The sequence below is a fragment of the Rhipicephalus microplus genome, chromosome X (genome assembly GCF_043290135.1).
Source record: "Rhipicephalus microplus isolate Deutch F79 chromosome X, USDA_Rmic, whole genome shotgun sequence".
Taxonomy (NCBI): Eukaryota; Metazoa; Arthropoda; class Arachnida; order Ixodida; family Ixodidae; genus Rhipicephalus; species Rhipicephalus microplus.
Genome location: NC_134710.1, coordinates 14,647,327 through 14,674,864, shown reverse-complemented (window position 1 = coordinate 14,674,864; position 27,538 = coordinate 14,647,327). Strand labels below are relative to the sequence as shown.

Sequence of the window (27,538 nt, the reverse complement as noted above, 5' to 3'; positions counted from 1 at the left end):
CGAAGAGAAAAAGAAAGCTATAGCCTCTATATAGAATGGCGCATCTTGGTGGATGCCGAAAGCAAAAAAAATTGCAGCATATCCATGGAATGAATGATGATTGGTGGGGCGAAACGTTCGTTAATCTGTCCGTGCTTCCGTCCGTCCATTCGCTCTTGCTTACGTGCGTCCATGTGTCCATCCGGCGACTCCGAGCGCACGCCAACAGCGAACGGATTTTATTACAACGCTCCCCCTAGCGTACGTCGCCGCACTAAATCGAAAGATTGCCTTCAACCAATGACACGCGCCATATGTGACATCATTCCTATTTTATAAGATCTCGCGTCTTTCATCAACTACAAGTACCGCTTTCTAATTTATAACATCTTGCATCTTTTCATCATCAGCTACAAGTACCACCATCTAGTAAACGCTACAAGAACTAAACGAGAGGTGGCTACATACAGGAGACGGTACCGCCATCTAGCGAACACTGCAAGAACTAAACTAGAGGTGGCTACATACAGGGGACGGTACCGCCATCTAGTGAACACTGCAAGAACTAAACTAGAGGTGGCTACATACAGGCTACAGGGGACGCACAGCCCACGCCCTAAGGAGCTTCGCCCCTAAAAAGAAATTGACGTTGCGTGCTTGCATCACACTTGACGCGCAAGACGCGACGGGCGTCGATGCTCGACTGTTAGCGAAAGCCGAGGGTCGTACAATCGTTATCAGCGTCGCCGGAAAGGCACCGAGCGAGAAAGCATTGGCGAAAACAGGTTCGCCCCAGAGCCACATCCGAATCCTGTGCAGCGCAAGCACATGCATCGATATCTACACGGAGCAGCTACCGAACCACTTCTTGGAAAGCACCGAAACAAAACTTGAGAACCAGAAGGCCAAATTTAGTTCAAGGATACATTCTTTTTGAGATGCGCACGCACTAAAAAATATGGAGCGGCCCTAAAGGTACGAAAGGACGAAGGAGACGGGGCGAGCATCACCGTAGTTGGTAGATCAGGTAATTACCGCGTCTTTCATCTCAACTCCTTCGGCTGCGTGCTATTTTGCGCCACAAAATCAGCCTGTCACACACCTCGTCATTACGAAGTGAAACTTAAACTTGGTCATGCTTGGAATTTAGAAGCGGATAATTTTGCAAAACAAAATATCGTTTCCCATGGGTGTCACCGAGCCAAGGAGTCATTGGCTCCCACCGGCACAAATTATAAAAAGCGCCGGACGTTGGCCCTTGTTTAAAGAACTGTGAGAAACTACAGGTGCCTGCCTCCGAAGAGTTGACGCCATATAAGCATATGCTCCTCGACCCGAATTCCATCCTTCGCTTGATAGAGTTGAACACTTCATCAATGCGAAATTGAAAATGACGCTGGGCTTTTCAAGAATCACTTCCACATTATCGCTGATATGCAGTGACTTGCTCTGCCTAGAGACGGCGCTCACATCGACTGTCTCAAGCCAAGGTGAAGCGCTGAGTGAGCATACGTCCCAGAATAGAATACGAGTGTTAAACGAGATTAAGCAAACAAAACACACCGATTAAATTAAAGCTTAGAAGCAAACGATGCTTTGACGGAAACCTTGTTCTTTTAGCATTTTATTTTATTTGGTCGGTGCACTTCGTTTCCTTCGTCAGGTTTTATCCTGACAAGACAGTTTTCATGCATGAATGCTTTATTTAAACTGCTATAATCGTAACACTTGAATACTCTTTAAACTCATCCGTCCACCCAACTCTGTTTCCCCCTCACGCCATTGCCTTTTCTGTAAATCCAGTCAGCTACCCTGATGACAAGCGGTTATCTGGCCTACGTGCATGGCCCATGTCCAATTCTTCTTCATTTCAACTGTGATATCCTTGATTCTAGTTCGTTCCCTGACCCACCCAGCTCTCTTCTTGTCTCTTAAGGTTACATATATCATTTTCTTTTCCATCGCTCACTGCATCGTCCTACACAAAAATATCGCTGGAAACACTGAAGAATACTATAGCATCAGTGAGACAGTGGCAAGTATTGCATTAGGTTGAACAAAAGGTACAATATGAAGGTGGTACAGGCCTACACGCCTACATCCAATCATGATGGTCGTTTGGTTGAACGCTTTAAAAACACGTAGAGACAGGAATTAATAAAGTAAAAACATGCTGCAGTCCATTCATGGGCAACTTGAATGCCAAAGTAGGTAAGAAGCAAGCGGGAGACCATGCAGCGGGGGAATATGACATCGACTCTAGACATGCCCAAGGGTAGAAGTGGACTTCAGATTTTTTGGAGCAGCTCAGGGAGCATAAATAATGCTGCTTTCGAGCAACTTTGGCGCAGTAAAAGCGGAGCAGGTTCAGAGCACCAAAAAGTGTGTTTTGGAGCAACACAAGTTAAATTTGTAGCAGTTTTCTAGGATAAAACATTATTGTCAATCATAATTATTTCTGTCAAAAAAATGTTGTTTCCTAAACATTCCGTATTATTGAATCTCGCCGCACTCATCAGTACTAATGAGCTCACGAGACTTACAACCCACAAGTGTGTGTGTGTGTGTGTGTGTGTGTGTGTGTGTGTGTGTGTGTGTGTGTGTGTGTGTGTGTGTGCGTGCGTGCGTGTGTGTGTGCGTGTGTGTGTGTGAGAGAGAGAGAGAGAGAGAGAGATACAAAACATGCCCATTTCATGCTAAGCCTGAAACGAAAACAAATATACTCTGGGTAGTAAAACATTAAACTATTTCTTTATGCGAACGTATCTACTACAAGGAGTCTCGCTAGCCTCCGCAGCGTTGAACCTGATGTGTGAAACGAAGTATTGATAATCGCGAAGCCCTTCGCTTGGCGGAGGTTCATTATCGCGACCCTAAATAAACACAATATTCTGCTCATCCATGCTCGGTCTGAAGCGAAGTGGGGACAAGCAATTCACACAGAAAATCCGTTCGCCCGATACAACAAGCCCCCCTACAGCGACGTTGTAGGCAGCATAGGCGTCGCGCTGCATGCAACTAACGTGAAGGTGTTTCGAGTCCACGCGACCGCTCCATGTTTCAATAAAACTGTCTGTTTTCGCTTACTATCATATCACGGTACAGAAGTGCACATATGTATCGCGGAAAGCCGACAGTGTCTATTCTGTCGCTATTTCAGTTGTTGCGTATCTTGGACCCTGAAATGTTTCGAAATGCTCCATGGCGTTGCAAAAGTTCCAGCCCCGTATGATCCCTTCCGCACTCAGGCAAAAATAAAGAAAAAATTACAGCATATCCACGCAATGAATGATCATGAGTGGGGCGAAGCTTCGGAGCGTTTTGTTGATAAACCGTGAATCGTCCATCCGCTAGCCGCGTCCGTCCGTCCATCCGTCCATCTGTGTGATCGTCCACCCGTCCATCCAATCCATCCATCTAGAGAACACTCGAAGTACCACCATCTCCCATTTTTTCATCACATAATCATCCTATACAAGTACCGCCATCTAGCAAACGTTCCAAGAACTAAACGAGAGGTGGCTACTTACTTCATACATCGAGGACGCTCTACCCAGGGCTTAAAGAGCTTCGCCCCTAAAATACTTTTTGGTAGAAGTATTTTGGCGTACATCTGCTATGGTACTGTATTCGATCAATTATGGCGATGGAGCAAATCAGAAGATGCGCATTTGCACTTGTAAAAGCGCACTGTCGTTTAGTGCATGATCATGCCGCGTTCCCGGCTGGTGAAAATCGTCCAGGTTTCACTATATTACTAGATAATTAACAGTTACTCATGCTAGTGCGACCACTTTTGCTGAGAAAACACGGCGATAACAGCAATGAGAGCTTCACGACCTCGCAGCTCTTGAAGGAACACGAGACGAAGACATACCACTTTCGCGGACCGACGCAGCCAGTAATCTTCGACGACTTGCGCGTGAAGTCACGTTTTCACTACGGTTTCCACCAAGCAACGAGACGAATCGTCAACACCACCTGTCCTCTTTGATGGCTCTCTGCATGCCCACTGGGCTCGACAGAAGAGAAGCCATCCTTCTTTATCGCTTATGGCTAGGAGTGGCATTTACAAAATCTTCTTCTTTTGTCATAGGATTGGCGGACAACGCTCTCTGCGATGCCTGTCATTGCGAAGAGACGCTGCACCACATCCTGTGCGACTGTCCGTTGTATGACATCCAGAGACAGTCACTGGCATCCACTCTTGCGCGCATCGACAACAGCCAAATGTCTGTGGACACTATTCTGTCAAGTGCCCAAGAGAATACATTGCCACAGAAGGTGACAAAACCTCTGTTGAAATTCATACGCGACACGGACTTGAACAAGCCGCTGTAACAGCAATGTCACACACCGCGAAAGACAAGACTGGACAATGACTGAGTGTGCGTGCGTGTGCGTGTGCTGCTTAATGTGCTGTGTTTATCTCTCTTCCCTCTCTGCTCTCTATCTTTCATCTCCCCCATCCCCCTCCCATGCGCAGGGTAGCAAACCGGCTGCCTATAGCCTGGTTAACCTCCCTGCCGTTCTTTCCCTCCTATTTTCCTTCTTTCCTTCCACGAATGAACCGAATTACAACGTGATCGAACTCCACTGCATTAAGATGCGTTAGCGTCCTTGGTATCCTTGGTGTAGCCAACACTCAGCGTTGCTCGGTCGACGATAAAATACGGTTAAACTTTGAGCTTTACACTTCAGATCGGCAATTATCACGGAAATGGGCGTTTATGCACAGCCTGGCGCAGCAGGTCAGATTGGCACAAAATGGCGCAATTGGCGCAGCACTTACACCTCCTGCATTCCAAAGAGGAGTTATTAATCGAGTTTGCCAAATGTACTATTTCACGGATCTTGAATACCTTCTACACAAAACACGTTAACTGTAAGTGGACGTGGCGGAGTCCTAATGGCGAAACTAAAAATGAAATCGATTTCATTTTTTTGTACACACTCGGGCATTGTACAGGATGTGGAAGTAGTTGGCGATATCTGATGCAGAGACCATAGAATGGTAAGGTCTCCAATTCACCTATATTTGAGCAAGTAAGGGCAGGAACTGATACAGAAGTAATTAATAAGCTACCACTGAGAGGGAAAGTACAGGAATACAGAGTTTCGCTTCAGAACGGATATGCGGCTCTGAGAAAGCGGACGTTAGCGTTGACGCAATCAACGATAATCTCACTAGTATCATCAAAGAGTGTGCAATTGAAGTCGTGGGTACGATCATTAGACAAGACACTGACAAGACACTGGCCACGGAATGTACGACAAGTAAACAACAAAGAACACAATAGCTTTCTACTGGACCGCATGGTACACTTGACATCTTTGAGGAGGCCAGTAAGGACAGCAAGGGCAAACATCGGCAGGGAGTTCATCCCTCTCCTTCCTGGTCTTTCGAAAGCATTCCTACACTAAGTCTTGCCGTGGCCAGCACTCACCACAAAGTTCTGTGGTAATTCATGTATTAGCAGATATGAGAGGGTATAACATGGAGATGATTGGACATGCTGTAAAGAGCGGAAGAAGTCTAAACACTGTGAGGGCAAACATATGCATACGCAAAAATCGGATGTATGCATTAAGGAACAAGGAAGGAAGTGTCCAATATGAATAGGGCAGTCTAGGTGGCGGAGGAGTTCTACAGAGAACTGTACAGATGCCGAAACAACCAGTATGATATCGTAAAAAGCAACAGTAGCCCATAGGAATTTGACATCCTACCTGTAACGACAGGGGAAGTAAGGAAAGCTCTAGAAGGAATGCAAAGAGACAAAGCCGCAGATGAGGATGAAGCAACAACGGACCTGCTGAAAGATGGCAAAGAGATTGTGTTAGAAAAACCGGCCACCTTATATACAAAATGTCTCTTGACTTGAACGGTACCAGAATCTTGAAAGAATTTCAACATCACATTAATTCGTGAGAAAGGAGACGTCAAGTACTTGAAAAATTACAGGCCGATCAGCTTACTGTCCGTTCTCTACAAGCTATTTACAAAAAATAATAGCTAATAGAATTAGGGTGACATTACAGTTCAATCAAGCGAAGGACCAAGAAGGATTTCATACAGGATACTCCATAATATACCATATTCATACCATCAATCAGGTAATAGAGAAATGCGCTGCATACAACGAACCTCTATACATAGCCTTCAGAGATTACGAGAAGACGTTTCACTCAGTCGAGACACAAGCAGTGATACCGGTATTACAAAACCAGGCTATCTACGAACCCTACATAAACATACTAGAAGAAGTCTACAGCGGATGCACACCCACCATAATCCTCCAAAACGAAAGCGACAGGATCCCAATAAAGAAAGGTGTAAGGCAGAGAGACACGATTTCTAATATTCACCATGTGTTTACAGGACGTTTGCAGGGCCCTGCATTGGGAAGAGTTAGCAGTTAATGGGAGTATCTTAGTAACCTGCGATTCGCTGATGACCTTGTTTTGATTAGTACCTCCGGAGACGAATTAGAGCTCATGATTCCTGAACTGGACACGGAAAGTAGAAGAGTAGGTCTGAAAATTATTATGCACAAAGTTAATATGCAACAGTCTCGACAAAAAACAGCACTTTGCGATAAATGAAGAAACGCTGGAAGTTATAAAAATATGTCTACATAGAGTAGGTAATTCCAGCGGAGCCGCACCATGAGAGTGAAGTAGAGAAGATGGGATGAAACACACCCGGGAAGCATTCTCAAATCATGAATGATATTGTACCCCTAACCCTCCAAAGGAAAGTACTTAACAGCTGCGTCTTGCTGGTGCTTACCTACGGAGCAGAATCCTGGAGGCTTACATAGGGGGTTCAGCTTAAACTGAGGACGACGCAGCGAGCGATGGACAGGAAAATTATAGGTGTAACCTTAAGAGACAAGAAGAGAGCAGAGTGGGTCAGGGAGCAAACCGGGGTTGAGGTTGGAGAGAGAGAGAGAGAGAGAGAGAGAGAGAGAGAGAGAGAGAGAGAGAGAGAGACGACAAGTATTAAGAGTCCGGCGATGATAAATCAGGGCGGGCTTGAACCCCGGCCTAGGCATCGGCCGCGAGCCTTTGTGCTCGGGCCGCTTCCTCGGCTCGCTGGACGGCCCATAGTTGTTGTTCTAATGCGGAGCTGAGCAGAGCCGCCTCCCAGCACGCCCTGCGATTCGAGACTGCCTCCTCGTTTGTACTGCTGGCTGCGTCGTTGAGACTCGAGCACTCCCATAACATATGCCCCAGGGTTGCCCGGGAATCACATGCTTTGCATTTACCTGTCGAATACAGGTAAGGGTCACAGAGGCGAAAGATCACTGGATTCGGAAAAGTGTCTGTTTGGAGTTGTCTCCATGCAGCTGACTGCTTCTTAGTTAATTTGCTATGTGGTGGTGGGTATTTACGCCTACCGAGCTTGTAGTGCAGCGTAATCTCACTGTAGCTAGTCATACGTTCCTCCCACTCCCACACTTTTCCGCGTGTAACCTCGGTAGAGGTGGCATCGGCATGCGCAGCTGCTGGGTTCGTGAGCTCTCGAGCCGCCGCATCTGCAGCCTCGTTGCCGGCCAGAGGGCAGTGCGTGTGGGCAGGTGTCCATATCACAAATGTATCATTTTTGTTTCGTATTCTTTCCGCGTTGATCGTCAATATTCGTAGCGCCTCCCGGGACACCCATGCCGTTAGAATAGTTTCGTATCGCCACGTGCGAGTCGCTAATCACTATTTCGTCCTCAGTGATGGCCACCGCAAGGGCGATGGCCACCTCCTCGGCCGTCTCTGCGTGCTGGGTTTTAACCGTAACGCTCGTCTTGCATTTGCCTTCGTTGTCGACCACCGCAGCCACGAAGCCGCGCTTGCGCGCGTAGCGAGCCGTGTCAACGAAGACCGCTTCTTTGCACTTGCCGAATTTCCTCTGCAAATCCTGCGCCCGTCTGCTTCTCCTACCAGCGTGATACTCGGGGTGCATATTTCTCGGCAACGGAGGGACCACTATTCTGTCCCTCACCCTCGCGGGCACGTCTGCCTTTTCTCTGTGTTGCGTAGTGATAACCTATGCCTAGTTGTTCGAGGATGTACCTGCCCGTTTTCGTTTTTGAAAGTCGTTCGAATCGGGCTATGTTGTGCGCTTCTACCCATTCGTCCAGCGTATTGTGCAATCCTAGATCCATCAACTTCGCCGTGCTCGTGTTTTTTTTTTTTTTTTTTGGTAATCCTAAGGCTTGCTTAAAAACTTTCCTGATTAAGCGTTCTAACTTTTCTTTCTCGGCAACCTGCCACCTCAAGTAAGGAGCAACGTACGTAACTTTACTAAGGATGAAGGCGTGCACGAGACGAATCATATTGCCTTCTTTCATGCCACTGTGCCTGTTCGTAATGCGTTTTAATCAAAGAGAATAAATTGGCATGAGCCGGGCACATAGCGGATAGACAGGATAACCACTGGTCATCAAGGGTAACTAACTGGATTCCAAGAGAAGGCATACGCACGAGAGCGAGACAGAAAGTTAGGTGGGCCGATGAGATTAAAAAGTTTACAGGTACAACGTGGCGGCGGAAAGCAAAAGACCGGTTCTATTGGCAGAACATGGGAGATGCCTTTGCCATGAAGTGGCTGTAGGTAGAATAATAATATTGATGATGGTGATCTTGGTAACCTGCGATTCGCTGATGACTAGAGGCCGGATTTATGGGCACTGAAAAACCGGGTTTTAGGCGCGAAAAGTTGGCGGGCACAACACTTTTAGGCACCAAAAATCGTACATACAGGCACAAGAAAGCTTGATAAAGCGCAAAATTTCCAAGCAATACATGTGTGATCTGTGCCTACGACACGAAAGCAAACAGAAGTGTTATAGTTAACGATGGTACAAAGACGCCCATGCTTTAGCATAGCCACGCAATTTTTCCCCTCATGGTTTGCAGAATACGGTATCTTCTTTTTCAGTCGAGCATGGTGAAATAAGTGTGCACCATCGAATAAACACGCTCCTGCGTTTTTTTTTTTCCTTTTCAGCATGGCCGAGAAGGGCAACACAAGAGCAAATAGCCAGAGTGCTAATTGAGCATCCGGGTCTTTTTGCTTCATAGTAACTTGGGCTAACCACACATGGCCAATTTCTCTTCTCTCTGTGAACCTCTTAAAGAGCCCTTTACCAGGTTTGAGAATTCATATCAGGAAAGAGGTATGTATGCAGTGGGCGCTCACAATCTCATCTGCCAAGATTTACATTTCTACGCTCCGTGGAAAGAGCTGAAACGTCAGACACCGCGCTTGACCTTCATGTCACGGGTATGCACCCCAACATGGCAGAGGTGACGTATAGTACAAGGAATGGTCCTGTGTACGTCAAAGTATAGTACGTGCCACTGCGAGAATTATTCTTGGCGACGTGCGTAATTAGCGCAGCCGGCTGCCTGTATATCAGTATGAAGGCTGGCAGAAATACTAAAACGTACAAACGGAACTTACGCGTGTTATATTTTTAAAGACGATAGTCTTTCTTGGGGACCTTCGGCGCAAAAATTTGTGTCTGTCTGTACATTTGTCTGTTTGTCCACTCTTCACAGCACCGGGTATTTGAAACGGCCGACCCCATCCGCAGCGCCCACCAATGTTGCTTAAGATTTAGGATTCATACTTGTGCCATTGTCAATTAACAAATTGACCCCGTATCTGCATTTCATCGGCAAATGTCGTCGAAAGACGATAGTCTTGCGTGTGGAGAGAGTGAACAAAACGTTTATTTGATGTTCTGGTCCAGAAAATCGGTGAATGGTATTCTGGAGGCGCTGCGTTAGAGATCCTCGAGCATGCAGCGGAGGCGAACAAGCGCATCAAGTCACGTCACACGTGAGACATGACCGCCATCTGGTAGTTTTTTTTTTTTTTCAAAAACGAAGCGCGTGGCTCCGAGACGGGTGTGTGCACCCGCCTCAGAGATGATAAGGCGTAGAACGCAAAGCGACGGGTATGTGCCACCACCATCTCGTTTCAGCAAAGCGTTGTTAACACTCGCTTTTCCGTGCAATCGTTGGATGGTCAGCGCAGCGTGATAAGCGCTACGGTCCTTAAAATTACATATTTATGTCTTTTCTAGTAAAAGGCGCACATGGGTTAGCTATACCTTGTGTGTTTGTGCGTGTGTTTTATGTGAGCATTTAGGAAAGAAGTATAAACATAATGGCTCGTTTTATTTGTTGGAAACAATATTATTAAGAACTACCACACAATGATGCCAAGAGAAGTGGGGATGTTATTATAAGTAATTATCATGTAAATGTGAAACGACCCCTGCCAGCGCTAAGTTTTCTTTATCTACATTAGAATAACTAGCATTCCTTATGTTTTCTTTGTCATCATTGTTATCAATGTTTGTGCGGGCCCTGGAGTCGAACACTTGCTGAAGAAAACGGGCCCTGGAGTCGAACACTTGCTGCAGTGCACAATGGCGGCGGAGTACAGTGCAGCCACAACTGGCTTCCGGAGGACACTTGCACGTAGGGACAACCAGCGACGGTGCAATGCTCCGGCAGTGCAAGTACCATGGGAACAGACGCTTCAACAAAAGTGCAGAATAGAAAAATAGCGTGCCCGATCCAAGGGCTTCCCTTCTCGAGCTAAAATATAAGGGCATGTGCGTGTGCGGAAAGAATCTACGCAAGCACTGCACGGCGACTTGAGCACGCAAAGGGGCCTGATTGGGGGGCGAGGATTCCCGCGTGGGCAAGAAACGGCGTTACGCGATGGCCGCCTTCCATCTTCTCGCATTCACCGTGCACGCCGGGATCGGCCGACAAAAGGACGTGGCTGCCGCCACCTGCAGCGATGTTTATAGTACAAGGCAGTTTGCTGCGTCGGGCGGGCCATCTTTCAAGAACGATCGCGCCCCCACCGTCAGCAAGAAAATTTTTCCGGTGCCTGCAGTCCGCAGTGCCGTAAAGAAATCTTTCTTGCATTCCTCGCTGCGGGTTGGATGCGAAAATGTGGCTGCTTGACGGGCTTCTCGCGAGGCAAATGGTGCGGCTACTTTGAAACTTGTCGAAGGCTTGCGGAGCATCAATGGAGGCCTGACACGCGCTTTATATCACCTTCGGCAAGAGTTCAAGAGGGCTAAAAAGCCTTTAGAACGCGAGCTAAACACATTCACGATACTCCTTGGTAAATTTTACCAAGAGCAGCACGCACTAACGAGTGCTTGAACAGTCGTTTGTGACCAGTTTTTAAGTCAGCCAAAGCTTCTGAAAGGCGCGAGCACCTGGTAGGGCACACGAAACGGGACAAAGCTGTTTCGTGTTGTCGTAACACTGCAGAACAGAGCAGCGAAAGCATTAAAGTGTGAACTCTTTACAGGTCGGAATTGCGCGGAGGAGAGCGAAACAAGCTTCAACTATAACGAAGCTATATCATTTGCCAAAATCTGATCCTCTAGTCAAGCGTACATTACACCGCGATCGTTAGTTCAGGAAATTATAAGCTACCCTCACACAACAAATATTTGTTGATAGAATCGGTGAAATATCGTATAACACGTGCAAGCGATTGACAGACGTTCAGTGGATAAACAAATGATCTACAGTGCGTATTCATGCGCGGTTAGCTGGCGAACCATGATAAGCTAAGCAATAAAACTCAATCTAGTAACCACTACTATGAATTTTACACACGGTGAGACAGTGTTCAAACTATAGTGGTGTCAGAAAAAAAAATCTCATAACGTCGATCTGAAACGATGGCATAATAAGCCATTCTATAACGTAGTACAAGTGTATTCGTTAGCCTCGACAAGCTTGACCAGTGAGTCAGCCACAGCGCGGCTAATGTGCATGTGCCATTTCTTACATACAAATATTGCCGTCGACAAAATATTAGCCTCCACATTTCATAAAGTATACGTTCACTTCTTTACACTGCTGCGCATCAGCTATCACAAGCTATCGCAAGTGAAATAAATATTTTTTTGTAATTAAAGGACACCACACACCTAATTCGGAAACTCGAGATGCTTGTTTTCTTTTAAAGCCCTGCATGCTGGGGCACTTCTGACCGATCATTAGGAACGAGCATTGTCCATAATATTGTAAAGAAGAGGAAGTACTCCGGCGCAGAGGCAACAGCATCTCCTAGGAGACAAGACAAGACAAGACAAGGCAACAGCATCGGGCCTCTGCTGCACGCTCACTGCTGCTGCCTCTGCGCCAGAGTACTTCCTCTTCTTTACAATGTATTTTAATTTAGTTTATAAGCCCCGCCGCGGTGGTCTAGTGGCTAAGGTACTCGGCTGCTGACCCGCAGGTCGCGGGTTCGAATCCCGGCTGCGGCGGCTGCATTTCCGATGGAGGCGGAAATGTTGTAGGCCCGTGTGCTCAGATTTGGGCGCACGTTAAAGAACCCCAGGTGGTCGACATTTCCGGAGCCGTCCACTACGCCGTCTCTCATAATCATATGGTGGTTTTGGAACGTTCAACCCCACATATCAATCCATAATTTAGTTTGAAAACTCGGTTTGTGGGGTATTTTATATTCGTTTTACCGTAAGGTTGATTGGTCACTCGAGTATTCAGATCCAACCGACATTTTCTGTAGTTTGACGCAGGCATAGGCCCTTGCGTGACGTTCAGAGGTCAAGCAAGTTTTGTCGACGTCCAAGAACATTTTGCGGGGCTCGCACAATACCCAGACTGGCCCCGGAGCTCGCGGTCGTTTCGCTAGCTTCACATATACTAAATTTTGTGTTACGTGACGCCAATGGATGACGAAAGTATATGACCGATGCAAACATGATAATCATGACATGCGTATCATGTAAGAACATGACTACATGCCACGTTTATGATGCGCTCGCGGCCGTTTCGGTAGCTTCTCATATACCCTATTTGGTATTACGTGACGTGAATGGACGACGAAGGTAAATGGCACGTCCAAACATGATAAACATGGCATGCGTGTCAAGTAAAACATGACTGCATGCTACGCTCATAGCGCGCTCGCAGCCGTTTCGCTAGATCCACATTCACCAAAATTGGTATCACGTGACGTGAATAGACTGCGAAGGCAAAAGACACGTCCCAACATGATAATCATGCCATAGAAGTCATGTACGGCATAATTTACGTCCGTCTCGCAACGTTGTGCTGATTTGAACGTGACATATCAACCGTCCTCATTCGTGCTTCGCATATCATCGATTCCCACAGTACGTGGGATCTGCCCATTTTTTTTTTCTTAGGGGAACACGCTCAAAGTACCTACATCATTTCATTCTCTACCCCCCGCTGATCTCCCTATTTGAAAACCACGCGTTCAGCGTCACAGAAGCTTGAGTGCACGTAGTCTCAGGCACTGCCCCGCAGTGGGGCGCTAGTTTTTTATGGTATTTAGGCGCATGTGGAGAACTGACGCAATATCGGTATGAATTAATAAAGCTAGTTATACGGTGCGTCAGAGAATTTACAATTCAATTTCGGCATTACCAGATACATAGCGACAAACTACAGCAACCATGTCGCAAACAAAACCTTCGCTGTCGGGGGCCCTTCAAGAAGATTCGCTCGTAGTTAAACATTTCTGTTTGTGATGTCTTGTGCGCGTTTAAACCATGTGACTGTAAAAGTGCACAACAAAAAGAAGGGAATAAGTGGACGCGCGGTGCTACATAAACGACGACGACGACGTTGAAGACTGTCGAGCACGAGAACGCGTGGTGCAAGGATCAAATAAAACGGATGCTATCAATAAACAACACGGAGCTCCCATGGAGGGCCCAATGAACACTAAAGCCCCACAGCCACAAATGAAGAGAAAACAAGCGAACCCGACGGCAAAAACTAGCAGTAGTCCCGTGTACGAATACAACCGATGCGCGAAGCTCCTTAGAAATAGGGCGCAAACGAATATGCGCCTAATCTCGCTGCTGGCTTTTATGAAGGCGGTAGGGTGGGGACAGCGTCTGCTGCGGTCGGTGGCGGGAACGACCGAGCGAGTCTGTCTCGCAATGACTGTTCGCAAGGGGGAGTCATTTTCCCCGTCCTTTTCAACAAGGGACTGTCCAACAAACTCTATCGTTATAACATAAACCAGGCTATATGCGCGGACATCACCATCTGGTACCCAGGAAGCTCCCTGGCGGAAGTAGAGCAGGCCCTTCAGGCCACTCTCGATCCCACAGAAACCTACCTACAAAACACCTAACTGCGACTGTCAGCCACCAAATCCGAATCGCTACTGTACCTGCCATCTCACCAAGGCACTCGTCATTTAACCCCCTTACAATTACCCATATCCATCGTTAAAGAACCCCAGGTGGTCAAAATTTCCGGAGCCCTCCACTACGGCGTCTCTGATAATCATATGGTGGTTCTGGGACGTTAAACCCCGCATATCAATCGACCCATATCCATAGCGCTACAAGCGAAAGACGGGCACCATGTACCCCGCGTTCGCTCAACACGCTTTCTCGGTCTCCTAGTCAAGGCCGCTTGGTGCCTTGTACGAACGATAACACGCATCACAGGCAAAAAAAATAAAAGATGCACCGAATCATCCAGCGAGTCTAGGGTAGCATTCAAGTTTTCGGCGAGGCTATAAGCTTGTGCGCATATACCACGCGTTCCTGATGAGCCCCACGAATTACGTCACCTCTGCCTACAACTGGGCGAAGCTGGAATAGCCGAAACTGAGCACACTTATGCGCAAAAACATTAAACTAGTCCTCGGCCTACCACAAAACACGAGTACCTCCCGTCTCGGCCAACTACGCATGCCCAACGACAACGACAAAGTGACAGACGCCCAGACCACGGCCGAAGTGGTACACCTCTCTTACTCCAAGGCAGGCATATCTATCCGTCCCTAACTTAAACGTGCAGTAACCCTCCCTAGAGATGTCCGAAATACCTACATGGTCGGCCTTTTCCCAACAAATATAAACCAACCCAGAACACGTCCGCGCTCTCGCGTTCCTTGACCGCACCACCGCGAATGGCTGCTCTGCCGTATTCGTCAATGCGGCGCAATACGCTACCTCTTTCACCTTCGCAACCATGGAAGCCACCTCGGTTAGGCTATAGCAACGAGCGCCATAGCCGAGCAGGTCAATATAGCTTTATCAGTGACTGACCGCTCGCACACCAGCGTCTTCACAGACCCGCGCGTCGCCACTCGGGTTTACGAAAGCGCCAATGTGAGGCGTGAAGCAGCCCACGTTTTACAAACGCGCGAGCACACGGGCTCGCACGACTCCTCCTGGAGCCCTGCACAAATGGACAAAAGACGTCCACTCACGCCAATCCAAGCTCAATGAAACGGCTCATGATCGAGCGCGAGAACTCCTCCGCCGCGACGATCAATCAGCCACCGATGAGCTGGGCCCAGACACACTGTTTAACGACTCTTCCACGAAATCATATCTCACCGTAACGATAAACGCCAATACCCCTTACCACACAAAGCTCGAACGCGCGCTAGAGGTAGCCTTTCGCACGCTACAAGCGATATTGTACCATCACGATGCCGACTCAGTCATTACAACTCAAACATAGCTCCTCGATGCCCAGGTTGCGCATAACTTTATTGTTCCCTTTCCCACATGCACCGGCAATGTGCCGCGTTACCTCAGGAACACGGAAGCGGACAGGTTAGGCCAAGCTCGGTCCCTTGTTCCAAGTGCGTAGTCTGTAACCCATTTCACAATGCGACGTTCTGGGGACTCTCCTGTGGGTCGCAGCCGTCCTGCCAGCGAAGGTGGAGCGTTGCAAAAGCTCCGGGACCCATTGCAACGAGGATGCTGCAAGTCCGTAGTGGCCTTTTCTGTTCATCGCCGACGTCAACCCCGACTCTAGGTGCTGCGCCTTGGAACCACCGCACTCTTCTCCCATGATACGCTCACTTCTTCGACCTGCTTCGAACGGTGTCCCACAGACAATGCCCGCTTCTTCTCCTGTGGTTTATCCCCACGGCTCAGGTCGCGTGCCACGATCCCTTCACAGACCAATCGCAAGCGCGAGCGTGGTTAGGGAACTACCGAGTAATTTAGCACTACTTGCTAACTATTGAAAAGTTCATTTATTAGGCGCCTCGTGCCCCTTTACTGATGATAAGCACTCACACAAAATATTAGCACTGTTCTTTTCTGCCATATGTATGTAATGGACCATTTATGACCACTGGAAAACTCAGCTGTGTGAGCGCGCGACGGCTATTTGAAGAAGTTTTTAGAGCGCCCAGCCACAGTTTCGGTTTCAAAGAGACACTGAGCTGGGTATACGAGCAGTTCTGATGTCAAGGTAAACACTGCCAGCTGCGTTACGAAGCAAAATTGTGACGTAGGCGGGAAGCGCGAGAGCATGTGCGAGGGGGTGCCGCACTGACTACAAAGCAACGCCAGCACACGCAAAGCAGCGAGCACGGAGGAAGCAAGGAAGAAATCGCAGGTATAGCTCAGCGTAAGGCACGTGCCAGCAACCAGTCAACCCAAACTCGTGACGTATAGGTTTGTTTACATAGCCATCACATTGATGTCAGCGTCTCTAGAAGCTCCACATCTCGCTCAGTCGCGCAGCAAGCACTTTAAAATTGACCTTAATTATGTGTTAGGCTAAATTTGCCTTTGGTATTTCATCGATGTTGTGTATGTATCCACATATAGCTATCTCTTTACCTCACGTTCGAAATTTTTTGTCAGTGCTTCTGAAAATCTGGCGCATTGAAGATCGAGGGAGAGTTCGAGAAAGCGAAGCGGGTGGAATTTCGTTCACCAGACCGGGCGCTGAAGACGAGCAGTGGTCGCGAGCCTTCGACACCTCATCCGGCCGGACCACAGTGCGGATTTGGGTGCTTGTGGGCTTCTGATACCATGCTGTGGGTACAGGGACAGCAGTAGGCTTGAGCTGCGCTCAGTCACCTGACCGGGACGCCACTTTATCTGAACGTGAAGCCAGCGTAGCCAACTTCTTTCGTGTTAGCCAAGCGACCAGCGTTGGCCTCGTCGTGGCCAGCTTTCGCACGCCCACTTCACAAGCCGGAGTCACTGCGTTTCGGTTGCGCATTCACCCGCCGGCCCGTCGACGATTCGGTGATATTCACCATCATTTCTTCCACCGCTTCGCCACCGATCCGTTCCGAACTGTATCGCTCCGTACAGCGCGTAAGACTGGAAAGGACGACACAGTCAGACAGGACAACACAGACGCTCGTTACACTGTTTGTGTCATCCTTTCCAATTATGCGCTGCTACATGTGTTGAAATGATCCTACTAGCCCAGCAAGCAACCACCAAGGTAGCGCTCAGTTTAATGTCCCGAATTCACGTTCTCCTTGTTTTTCTAAACGTTTTATTGTGTGTACTGAATATTTAGAGGCGAAGCTTATTACGGTCGAGTTTTGTCCGGTGTCCAAAGATGTACCAACGATGTGATACGTTGTACACTCGTATCACACCTCCTACACAGCTGTGAAAAACCATCTGGGCCGTCCATCCGTCCTTTATACTATAGTCGGCGACTTACACGTAGCCATGACCTAGCTTCGCCCCCTCGTCATCATTCACTCCATGAAGATGCGTAGAGTTTTTAAACTAATACCTCTTACTAAGTGATTTTCCTTTCAGTTTCCATTAGAAGTTTTGTGTGTTTGTTTCCAACGAACAGCTTTCACCTTGATTATGTTCTCAGATGCTCCACCACAGGGAGCTGTCAACAATCATAAAAAAAACAGTGCCTTAGAATATTACGAGTGTCAAGGTAGATTGCGTTATGATCTGCACCATATTTGAAGAGAAAAGTCCCAAGTTTCGAGGTCTTAAAACACTATATTATAATTTTTAACTGAAGGGGATATCTAAAGCCGATGCTGATAAGCACGTTTGATATTAAAGTAGAAAAACAAATTAGACAATAGCACATTTATCGCTTACTATTTTTTGTGATGATATCGAGGAAGAAAGGCGTGTGACATGGCTCATTTGTAATCACAGCAGCAGTTGCTGTTTCTTCCCGCATTTTGTCACGGGCGTTGCGACTATCGGCCACACATATGTGAAACGGTTGTACGCCAGCCGTTCCAGAGACAGCCGCAAGTTGCTCGCTCTGAGCTGGGAAAGTCAACCGTGTGTGCACCATTATTCTTCGGTGAATTCATGTTGCATTATGAAATTGGCCTCTCAGTAAATAACCTATGTACTCTTGTATAGATTCTCGGGTCAAGGTGCGAAACGTGAACTTTGGTTCGTCGGCTGCATCGTGTTTATATTTTCTCCTAGTCTCGAAGCCACATAAAAGAGTTCGCTTTCATTCAGCAGGTTCCTCAATCACTCGATCGAGCATATGCTTCATATCCACTGAAGTGTACCCTTTTCCGAAGAGAGGTTGCGTTGTGAGTTGATTAAAGTCAAGTCTGCCTGCTATTATATTTCAAAGTACCTGCGCGAATATTTCGCAGTATACTGAAATTAAGCTGATCGGTCAATAGTTTTCAAATATTTTACGTTTCCCATCTCATGTACTAATATGATACTGATGCTTTCTTATAACTCAATCGAAACCTATTAAGTTTTATGACATTTAGCAAAGTATTGCAAGCTTCTTAAACGTATATCCCATCCGTCTTTGCTCAAATAGTCTGTCATGCCACTTTCTCACATCCATTTCCTACGGGGCACACCTTGTGGAGAGAGCCCTTCTAACCTTACCGGTATTAACTGATAGACCTTCAGTGTCCAAGATGCCGAACTGGTACCAGCAGCAGTTCTGATCAGACAGACCTGATATTTCGACGCCCTTTTGGTGCCTTCCTAGCGGGCAGCAGCGCGTGCTGTTCATCTGCCGCGCACGACCCTCGAGACACGACATTAAGGAGGAATTCACGTGAGGCGAGAAAAAACAACGCCGATTTCACAACCGATGCAGTCAACCTCTGAGCAAGGGAGCGAAATGATGTCGAAAATTCGGCTGTACCTTAAGATGTGGCTGGTGCCAGTTCAGCTTCTATAATCCAGCCAGACATAGCTTTCTTGAAGACGTGTACATTTCAAACTCCAGTGCCCTATTCGATGTTGATCTCACTCAAGGTTGGATGGCTTGTCAGTTGACTACAGCAACTGCTCTTCATTGACAGCAGTCGGCATATATGATACTTACAGATTCTTGAGTAGCGTGGCAGTCCGGAGCATCTTATCTCCCAGTGCAGCAAGCTTGTTGTGGCTGAGGTCTCTGCAAAGAGAGAAGGAGAAAATGCACCTTTTTTAAGCCCGACTACGCCCTCAAATGACTTCACCAAGCGCAATTTTCCACTAGTTCGCATATTGCTTTCAGTAAAAAAGATATACGTGGCGTTTAGGCAGGTAAGAAGGATAGATAAAGTCGAGAAAACTGAATAAGGTGCCTTAAATGTGTCCTTGGTACTTTGATTGCAGTTCAAGTCTGCCTTGAGGCCTTCAATCCCCGCATGGTGTCTCGTTCAGCGGACGGTCAATACCTGGCGTCCAGACATCTCTTCCTCGAATTCCGCTGACGAGGAAAGTCAGCGAGGCGAAATGTGCGCACTTGTGCACCGGCGGTTTTCTACTGCCAAGCACTTCTTCGGCAGCCCGACGCACACATTCGAAAGGACAAAGTTCGCAATTCGTAAGACTAACAGCAGTAGAACTGGCTGCTTCTCCTAGCTAAGCCTTTAAATTGTGAACCACCTGATCCCGCTTGGTAATCTTTCAATGGCTACCAAACCACTGTAGCATTGCTTTCGACCATGATGTAAGTTATCCATTTTGCCAGGATTTACGTTCATCAGTGCCTTTTTACCGACAGACGCTGCATGAAAACTACGCAAGCTTGCATTCGAATTCGTCACATCTTCATGATACATGCCCCATTATAGTAGCATATGAATTCTACCTAAAATAATAATGAAACTCCAAGAAGTATTCCTTCCGTCTATATGCTTCGCTAGGGGTGTGCAAACAGTGAATTTTAGAACTGAATCCAATACGAATGTTTCAGTAGTCTCTCCGAATCAAATTCAAATAAGAATCCATTGGAATATTCTTTTGTATTTAGGAACCGTATTCGCAAAGGCACTAAATTATTTGAAACACACTTAATTAAAAAAGCATTACGATTACTTTCAACCGACAGAAAATGCCACAGCTATGAAAACTACAGTCTTCGATATATAATTTATAACTATGCGCAAAAATACAGCGGTTACTACAACATTAAACAGCTTTCACATAAAAGTTGAAAAAACACGAAATTATCTTCAACCGAATACCACTGATACAGCGAAATGTGCAATAAAATAAGCAATGCAGTTATCATAGCGTGGTCCTTAGCACCAAAGACAAATAAGCAACAGCACTGAATATTGCATTTACAAGACAAACGATTTACGACGCATAATGTAGGTGGTACATTGTATCACCTACATAACTTTTCGGCGTATCGTCATACGCCCGGCAAACAGAACCACCCTCTCATGATAACAAGCGTGGATTGACAACACTGGCACTTCGGCGACACCAGACTTTGAAGCACCTTCATACAGTGGTCGATATGGCGTAAATAGTACCGTATAGGTTCGACCTGCAAGCTGATTGCAAATAAATTATTTAAAAAAGAAATCAGCGCTCACTATTGCAATGTTTTCTTTTTCGCTGGTATCGCCGTCAGCACTGACAACTCTAAAAATATTATTTCTTCGCGGACTGCAGGCACTTAGAACGTTTCTATCTACGTACTTCTCTATCTATCAAGCAGCCCAAATCTGGATACACTCATGATCGCCTGCTTAACATGGGATAAACGTAAATTAGCGTGGAGGGTAAGAGGGTTCGGCGAATAAGTCAGCCTGGTCACGACATGAATACCACCGAAATCCCGTCGTGTACGTCAACAAAACCTTTGCGCCAAACACGACAGGTACTTAAGCAAATATCAAGGGCCACGGTACGCGGCTATGCGCAATAGATGATTGACAATTTCTATTGCTACGTACCAGTGGCATTGAAATGAATTGATTGATTTGTGGGGTTACACGTCAAAAAACACACTATGATTATGAGAGGCACCGTAGAGGAGGGCTCCGGAAATTTCGACCACCTGGGGTTCTTTAACGTGCGCCCAAATCTGAGCACACGGGCCTACAACATTTCCGCCTCCATCGGAAATGCAGCCGCCGCAGCCGGGATTCAATATCGCGACCTGCGGGTCAGCAGCCGAGTACCTTAGCCACTGGACCACCGTGGCGGGGCGCATAGAAATGAAGAGGACGAAGAAAAGAACTCCTATTTTTTGTGCAATAGGTCATATTTCGTGCTTGACCTGACTTTCCCTATATAGGGTTAACCTGTCTATCTCATCATGGTCTGCGATTAACTGAGGCACAAGTGGCGACCATATACCTACAATGTCTGAGGTGGTATGTTCAGTGATTTCCGTGATTAGACTATCGGTTGCGCATGTATATTTTTGCCCCTTTGAGAAACTATTACGGGCGGCTTCGTATACCTAACCAAACAGATGGCAGTGTACCAGACGCCATCAAATTAAGCGAAGTATTCGAAAACTCGTTGATTGGTATGTGAGGTTTAACGTCCCAAAACCACCATATGATTATGAGAGACGCCGTAGAGGAGGGCTCCGGAAATTTCGACCACCTGGGGTTCTTTAACGTGCGCCCAAATCTGAGCACACGGGCCTGCAACATTTCCGCCTCCATCGGAAATGCAGCCGCCGCAGCCGGGATTCGATATCGCGACCTGTGGGTCAGCAGCCGAGTACCTTAGCCACTAGACCACCGTGGCGGGGCGCATAGAAATGAAGAGGACGAAGAAAAGAACTCCTATTTTTTGTGCAATAGGTCATATTTCGTGCTTGACCTGACTTTCCCTATATAGGGTTAACCTGTCTATCTCATCATGGTCTGCGATTAACTGAGGCACAAGTGGCGACCATATACCTACAATGTCTGAGGTGGTATGTTCAGTGATTTCCGTGATTAGACTATCGGTTGCGCATGTATATTTTTGCACATTTGAGAAATTATTACGGGCGGCTTCGTATACCTAACCAAACAGATGGCAGTGTACCAGACGCCATCAAATTAAGCGAAGTATTAGAAGACTCGTTGATTGGTATGTGGGGTTTAACGTCCGAAAACCACCATATGATTATGGGAGACGCCGTAGAGGAGGGCTCCGGAAATTTCGACCACCTGGGGTTCTTTAACGTGCGCCCAAATCTGAGCAGACGGGCCTACAACATTTCCGCCTCCATCGGAAATGCAGCCGCCGCAGCCGGGATTCGATATCGCAACCTGCGGGTCAGTAGCCGAGTACCTTAGCCACTAGACCACCACGGCGGGGCTACAAGACTCGTTGAAGAATTCTAAATTCACCATGCAGAGCTCCAAGATGCCTGTAGTCCGCATTCCACAAACCCTTGGTGGAATGCGAACTGCTCACAGGTTTATTGGTTAGTTAGGAAAAGCTGCATAGAAATAATTATTTTAACCAGTGCTTACGCAACTGGAGTGATTATAAGCATGCGGATGCTATATTCAAGAATACCGTTGTCAATGCGAAGGACAAATTTGACAGAAAACGATGTGAGCTTCTTCCAAAGATGGCAAATAGAGAACCACTATTTCGATTTCTGAGAACCAAGAAAGTTCTCTAGGTACTAAAAACGTGAAGTCTGTGGCATCAACACCAGGTAAACTGAGATATTGCTCAGGACCTAGAAATACGCTTCGCGACTGTTCTCTTATGCCAACTCCAGCCCCCCTCATAGGGATGAGGATTTTGAAGAGCTCATAGCTGCAGAAATCAAAAATGTAGTAAGAACGCTGCGGTATTGATGGTAGGACGACGTCCGTAATATAAACAGTGCATGAAATTTACCCCTTGGCCTACTCGAAAGTACATAATCATCATCATCAGCCTGACTACGCCCACTGCCGGGCAAAAGCCTCGCTCATGTTCCGCCAATCAACTCGATTTTGTACTTTCTGCTACATACCTGCAAACTTTTTATTCCCATCGGCCCACCCAACGTTCTGTCTCCTCCTCGCGCGTTTTCCTTCTCTGGGAATCCAGTGTGTAATACCCCTGTCACGCGAGGCAACTTAAGTGTCCTTTGGGCGCGTACACTTAGCCGCGGGTGTCATTTCTGCACTTTCCCACGAGATAGCTTAGTCTAACTCGCTGCAAAGTACACTTGCCGAATAGTGTGTTCCCCAACTTTACTACGCTGCATCGAATAGTGTAGCCTCGGTACAAGTGACTTGCACAGAAATAAGATATTGCCTCAAGCGGCACTCATTCTATTTTCAAACTATTGTTTTGGCTATAACGAATACTGCTGTGTATTAAAGCAAGTCAAAATACAACAAAAAATCTCACTACTCTTACCCTCTGGCAGCTTGCGGCCACGTCCGCTAGGGGAATACGGCAGTACATGCACAGGAATGGCTGCGCCCGTTGCGTTGTTTACTTCCAGACACACTTGTACATGTGTAGGTGAGTTGTCCTCTAGTCATTTATAATGGCACGTGCCACAGGTGCCACTTCCACGAAGACAACGTGGTCCGACGATGAGACACAGGCGCAAAATAACAAATATACGTGGTGGTACTAATTCGTCAATTGCCAGTGCCATCCTTTCCAAAGTACACTTAGCTTTCTGGTGTAGCAGCGAACCGCAAAAATGACATTTCGTGAGCGTAAGTACACTCGCTCCAAGTGCACTTAAGCTGCCACGTGTGACAGGGGTTTTACCCTTAATCCCCAGTGGTTATCCTGCCTACGCGATAGGTACCCGGCCCATGTCCACTTCTTGATTTCGACAATGACATCCTCAACTCCGATGTGTTCCCTGGCCCACTCTGCTTGTCTCTTAAGGTTACACCTATCATTTTCCTTTCCATCGCTCGCTGCGTCGTCCTCAATTTAAGCTGAGCCCTCTTTGAGAGCCTCCAGGTTTCTGCTCCGTAGGTAAGTACCGGCAAGATTCAGCTGTTATATACGTTCCTCTTGAGCGTTAGCGGCAGATATCCATTCATAATTTGAGAATGCTTGACAAATGTGATCCACCCCATCCTTATTCTTCTAGTTATTTCACTCTCATGGTTCGGCTCCACGGTTGCTACCTGTCCTAAGTAGACATTGCTTTACAAGTTCTAGCGTCTCTCCACCAATAGCAAAATCATATTGTCTGCCGAGACTGTTGCACATTACTTTAGTTTTGTGCACACTATTTTCATACCTACTCTTCTACTTTCCTTGTCTATTGCAGTAATCATGAGCTGTAATTTGTCCTCTAAGTTACTCATCAAGGCAATGTCATCAGCGGTACGTGTTACTAAGGTACTGTCCATTAACCCTTAACCCTCACAGTAACTCCTCCCAATCTAGGACCCTGAAAACCTACTGTAAACACACGGTGAATAGCACTGGAGAGATCGTGTCTCCGTGACTTACACCCTTCCTTATTGGGATACTGTCGTTTTTTTTTTCTTTTTTATGGAAAAATATGGTGGCTGTGGATCCAATGTAGATTTCTTCCGGTATGTTTACGTAGTGTTCATCGATGACCTGATTCCGTAGTCCCTGCATTATTGCTGATGTCTCGACTGAGTCAAACTCCTTCTTGTAATCTATGAATGCTATGTATAGGAGTCGGTTGTATTCCGCGCATTTTTCTATTACTTGATTGATAGTATGAATGCAGTCTATAGTGGAGAGCTTGAACGAAATCCTGCTTAGTCCTTTAGTTGATTGAACTCTAATGTCGCCTTAATTGTATACGCTATTGTTTTTGTAAATAGTTTACACAGAACGAACAGTAAGCTGATTGGCCTGTAATTTTTCAAGTCCTTGACGTCTCCTTTCTGATGGATTATTATGATGGAATTCTTCCAAGATGCTGTTACCCTTCCCTTCAAGAGACATTTCGTATTTAAGGTGGGCGGTTTTGTAACGCAATTTCTTCACCATTTTTCAGGAGGTCCATTGTTGCTTCATTCTCATCTGCGGCTTTGCCTCTTTTCATTCCTTCTTGGGCTTTCATTACTTCCCCTGTCAATACAAGTAGAATGTGAAGTTCCTATGGGCTATTGTTGCTTTTTACGATATCATACTGATTGTTTCAGCTTCTGTACAGCTCTCTGTAGAACTCCTCCGCCAACTCGCCAATCCTATCTATACTGTTACAACATACTGCCTTCCTTGTTCCTTAATGCATACATCCGATGTTGCCTTTACACAAGTTTGCCTTCATAACGTTTACGCTTCTTCCGCTTTTTACAGCATGCTCAATTATCTCCATGGTATACTTTCTCATGGCTGCTAACTTGCACCTAATGATTAACTTCGAAAGCTCAACTAGCCCTAAATATTTGAATCTGTTAATAACTTAATTGAAAATTCTCGGATACCACTTGAATGGAGTTGAGAAAGCGATTCCATAATTCAAAAAAGCAAGGCACAGTCTTTACTTTAAGAATATAAGGACTATAGCACTCTCATCGAATCTAGTAAAATTCGACGAAATAATTTTACAAAGCCGTGTAGATCACCGAATTCCGGACAGATTGACACTGAGTCCATTTCAAATGGGAAATCAGGCGTGGTTGATTCTTTTGGTGTGCGCACGTTGATCTCTAAAGTACAGTACAACTTGTCCAATATTAAACAATATTCCGCTTTTTAACGTTAGATATCACGAAAGTCAACGACAGTGTGCAGCATGTGAGACCGATAGATTTGCTTCAGTTAGTTAGTTGTTGGGGTTTAACGTCCCAAAACCACCACACGATTATGAGAGACGCCGTAGTGGAGAGCTCTGGAAGTTTCGACCACCTGGGTTTTTTAACGTGCACCCAAATCTGAGTACACGGGCCTACCACATTTCCGCCCCCATCGGAAATGCAGCCGCCACAGCCGGGATTCAATCCCGCCACCTGCGGGTCAGCAGCCGAGTACCTTAGCCACTAGACCACCGTGGAGAGTCGTAGATTCGCTTCATTACTTAGGACAGCCAGAACACTTTAATGAATAGATTTATTTATTTGTTCACTAATTTATTTATTTACGTATTTATTTATTTATTTATTTATTGTTTGTTTGTTTATTCACCAATACTGCCGATCACATTAGAGATCACTGTAGAAGGAACAGACATCAAAGTGTCACACGAAAACAGTCATGAAGGAGAGGACAAAGCAAAAATCTAATAATACACTGAAAACTAATTAGTACAAGACTATTTGGAGACATGTTCAATAACTCTATCATTGCATCCGCAGAAAACCATTGCAGCTTGAATACTAACAAAAAAATGTGACTATTTCGCACGATAATACGCATTTTCAAACACGTACACAGAAACATGAAAAAAAAAAAAACGAACTCATTCCGTCGCAGCCGATACATTTAAATACAGTAAAGTAAGTGCATTATTACAATATTATCCCTTATTAACATAAAAGAAAAAAATGAGAAAAAACGGCACAATAATTGGAACAGCATGAAACACAGTAAAAAAGTGAGAGCACATCGCACCATTATCAGCATTTTATAATTATACGTCCACATAAGCATGAAAAAAAAAACCAACTAATTCAGTCGCAGCCACGTGGTTTTGCTGTGTTACGCAGAGCGATGTACTCGTCCAAGTAGTTGAGGTTTGAGGATTTTATTTCTCTGTACATATACTAGAAATAAACTATTCAAAAACCAAATGTTATATAAATAGCCTGACGGAGGCTTTTGCTCCGAAATACAATCTGCTCAGAGAAAACATGTCATATACATCATCATCATCATCATCATCAGCCTGACTACTCCAACTGGAGGACGAAGGCCTCTCCCATATTCCACTAGTCAACTCGGCCCTGTGCTTGATGCTGCCACTTGACACCTGCAAACTTTTTAATCTCATAACCCCACCTAACTTACTGCATCCCCTCCCCCGCTTTAAGTCTAAGTTGTCTCATACACAGCTTAGACGCAAATAAGGACTACCTCGACGCAGGAACCCTCTCGTTACGCGCAACAGACGAGCTCAGGCAATCACAATTCCTGTACTCCGTTTATACATCAGGTGCAACGCTGTGGAAGCTATGCAAGGAGTTTGATCAGTAATATGTGTGAATTCGCGGGTTTCACACTCGGCTTTCATCGCTGTAAACGCTCGTGCGAGACGAGCACGAACGCGTACGAACAGCGCCGCGAAAGGCTACAAATAAAACATGCAGAAATGACAACAAGCACACGCTAAATAATACAGAACAGCCTATACATAGCCGTATGACGAGGTGTCTTTATTTACGAAACACAAGGCATCTTCATTTATTTCTGAGCCCAAAGAGGGGATGAAATCAAGTCTCAGATGGAAAAATCATGGCGCTATTTCTTAGTGCGAACGCATTCATTGCAAGAAGTCTCGCTAGCCTTCACAGCGTTGCACCTGATGTATGAGACAGAGCATATAGCTTTAGGCACCTCGTGAGCACGCGCGCAGTCACCCTGAACCTTTTCTCAGTATTTCACGCAATAACCCCCGTATTCACAAACGC

General features: G+C 46.3%; 1 protein-coding gene across 1 annotated transcript in view; it reads right to left on the bottom strand.

Moving 5' to 3' along the window:
- sli (slit guidance ligand) overlaps positions 1-27,538 on the bottom strand; it is a 332,159-nt gene that overhangs the window by 148,380 nt on the left and 156,241 nt on the right. The window contains exon 5 of the mRNA XM_037426601.2: positions 19,105-19,176. Coding sequence (XP_037282498.2) covers positions 19,105-19,176 — 72 coding nt within the window. The remainder of the gene's footprint in view (positions 1-19,104; positions 19,177-27,538) is intronic.